Source organism: Sinocyclocheilus rhinocerous, unplaced genomic scaffold (genome assembly GCF_001515625.1).
Source record: "Sinocyclocheilus rhinocerous isolate Xijiao unplaced genomic scaffold, SAMN03320098_v1.1 scaffold568, whole genome shotgun sequence".
Classification (NCBI taxonomy): Eukaryota; Metazoa; Chordata; class Actinopteri; order Cypriniformes; family Cyprinidae; genus Sinocyclocheilus; species Sinocyclocheilus rhinocerous.
This window is the reverse complement of record NW_015652173.1, coordinates 386,669-389,472: the sequence shown is the minus strand read 5'-3', so window position 1 is coordinate 389,472 and position 2,804 is coordinate 386,669. Positions and strand designations below refer to the sequence as shown.

The 2,804-nt window shown below is 33.3% G+C and overlaps 1 protein-coding gene across 1 annotated transcript in view; it reads right to left on the bottom strand.

The window, feature by feature from the left end:
* The window catches only part of LOC107714029 (synembryn-A), a 10,848-nt gene that overhangs the window by 2,891 nt on the left and 5,153 nt on the right, over window positions 1-2,804 (bottom strand). The window contains exons 5-7 of the mRNA XM_016519715.1: window positions 1,513-1,607; window positions 1,007-1,157; window positions 55-150 (exon numbers count right to left, since the gene is read on the bottom strand). Coding sequence (XP_016375201.1) covers window positions 55-150; window positions 1,007-1,157; window positions 1,513-1,607 — 342 coding nt within the window. The remainder of the gene's footprint in view (window positions 1-54; window positions 151-1,006; window positions 1,158-1,512; window positions 1,608-2,804) is intronic.

The following is a 2,804-nucleotide window of genomic DNA, read 5'->3' as shown; positions in this document are numbered from 1 at the left end:
AAAAAAAAAAAAAAAGTAGATCAAGTTCACAGTCAAGTTTTCATCCAATCTCACCTTCATTCGTAAAAACTTCCTGGTCTCTCTGTGGATGCGAGCGCTCTCCGTTAGTAGATTTAACGAGGGCAGCAGGGTTTCCTTCAGCTTGTTTCCCTGGAAACACAACATCAACAGGTGGAGACGGTTAGCAGTTAAATAGTTGTACATTGGAGCTCCAGCTGTGTCCTGGTGTAGAAATCCCTCAAAGCATTCCCATCACACACAGCACAAAAACAGTAACAAACCGAGCACCAAAAGAAAGAACAAAAATAACTTTGTCGCAGGTGTTTTCACCTCAACCTAACCAGGTACAACACTGCAAAACTCAAGCCCAGTTTTTTTGTATAGCTGTATGAATCTGGGTAAGGTTGGATATACTTATAGAAGTTGTATAATCTGTACATTAATAATAAATGAATGTAAAGTCATTTTCCTTTTTCCTTTTTCATCATTCTACTTTTTTTTTTTTACATTTTTTGTTGGAGAATATGAAAAAAAAATGAAATAAATAAATACATAAATAAATCCTATTGATATTTGACATATAAAGATACATGAAAAGGAAAAAGCCGTTAAAATAAATAGTTATCAATTTCTTTATTCATTAAAATGATATACAAAAATATGTAAATGCCATATAACTCACAAAATGTGTATTTCTATATATAATTTCTATATTTACTAAGACAACCAGAAAAAAATTACATCTAGTATATAAATAAGTTTGCTTTTGGAGCAATGAGATTTCACTGTGGGCGGAGCTACCAACCAAGTGACTAAAAAAAATGTCTTTATGTGTGACAGTGTTGCCATTTTTAACAAACATGGGAAGAAATGTGATTTATCACAATATTATTGTCATGTCTGGTGAGGAACATTAATCTGCGTTTAATGTGTTTTAACTATTCTAATGAATGTTTTGAAATATTAACATTATACTTTTGCACAAAAGCAGTATTCGGTTGCTCACCCGGTCGAGTCTTTTCTCCATAAACTCCAGCAGCACCTTGACGGCGTCCATGTTGACGCCTATGTACTCGATAGAGCCCTGCTGGACTTTAGGCATCAGCAAGACGTCAAGACACGGAAGCGGCAGGTTCCCCAGAAGGTTCACCGTGTGGCTGTAAAACAAGTTCACATCACATTTGCTTTCCTTTTACAAATCGACTAACTAATTGGGATTGAGATCCCTGTGGGTCTGCTCTAATTTGTTACCAAACTCTACAAATCAGATCAAGACACACGGTGAGAATCTGTGCAAGTGTGTCACTGTTTCAAACACCTTTACATGATTCACTTCTGCAATTTAATGCATTATTGAGAAACAGTATCCTTGCCTTAATAAACTTCTGTGCATCTAAATCTTCTGCTCTGCTGTGTGTGTTGTGTGTGTACCTGTGCATCTCCTCTGTGCGCTCCTCTCCCTCGGTGTGTGTGTGTGTGTGTGTGTGTGTGAGTGAGTGTGTGTGTTTGTACCTGTGCATCTCCTCCGTGCGCTCTTCTCCCTCTGAGGTGCTCATGATGCAGTGTCTCAGTATAGCACCCAGGTGTCTGTAAGTGGCTGCTTCCTCCTGCAACACACACACACACACACACACACACACACACACAATGCAAGTCCCATGAAACCACATTAGTTCTGCATCAATAATTAAACACTGTTATTTACACTGAGAGAACAGATCTAATTGCTGGGGGTGAGTGATGCTTATTCAGCAAGATGTGAGAATGAAATTGACACACCTTCGTGGGATTAGGAGAAAATTAGAAAATTAAAAATAACTTGTTTTCCTATCAAAATATTAAGAGGCAGGCATAATAAAATAACACTTTTAATTTACAGCAAGGAATGCACAATACCCATAGTACTGGCTTATCTGTTTTTTTTTCACATCAGATCCACATCAGATCAGAACAGGCAGATAATTGTATCATCATCTTAATTTTTCAGGCTTAAACAATATGAACAATATGACAGATTTGAAAAATATGAAGTTTTTTTTAATCAACAAAACTGTATATATTTATAAAACTGAAAAAAATTATAAAATCAATTTGAATTCTAATTCGATAAATCAACTTTAATTCTAATATATTGACAGAAATCATTCTAATATGCTGATCGATTAAATACCTGAGTAATGGTGGCTGAAAATTCTGTTTTGCCTTTATATTATAGCTTTATATAATATAATATAAACATATATTTTAAAATATATTAAAATAGAAAAGCTACTTTAAATAGTAATAAATTAATGATAATATACATGTATTTAGATTGTTTAAGATTTATATTTTATAGTATATTAAATTATACTATTATCAGACTTCGGACCTGTAATTATTGTTTGCAGAATTTTGTAGATGTGGTTTTTCCTCTGCTATGTTGCAACACATTTACTGTGCTTGTATATTTTGTTAATATATATATATATATATATACAGTGGTGTGAAAAAGTGTTGGCCCCCGATCTGAAACATTAAAGTGTGACAAACATGCAAAAAAATAAGAAATCAGGAAGGGGGCCAACACTTTTTCACACCACTGTATATATATTGTTCAAAATAAAATAAATTAAATTAAATTTGGCACTGTTGCATTATTTTCATGAGAATTAAGAACATCTTCCCCTTTTTGTATTTTTTAAATTCCATTACAATACAGTAGCTTCTTCTAAAATACTATATTATTTTTTATTGTATTGTCTTAAAATGCAAAAAATCCTAAATAAAAGTAGGAATTGTGGTCTTTAGTGCAAGATAAATAT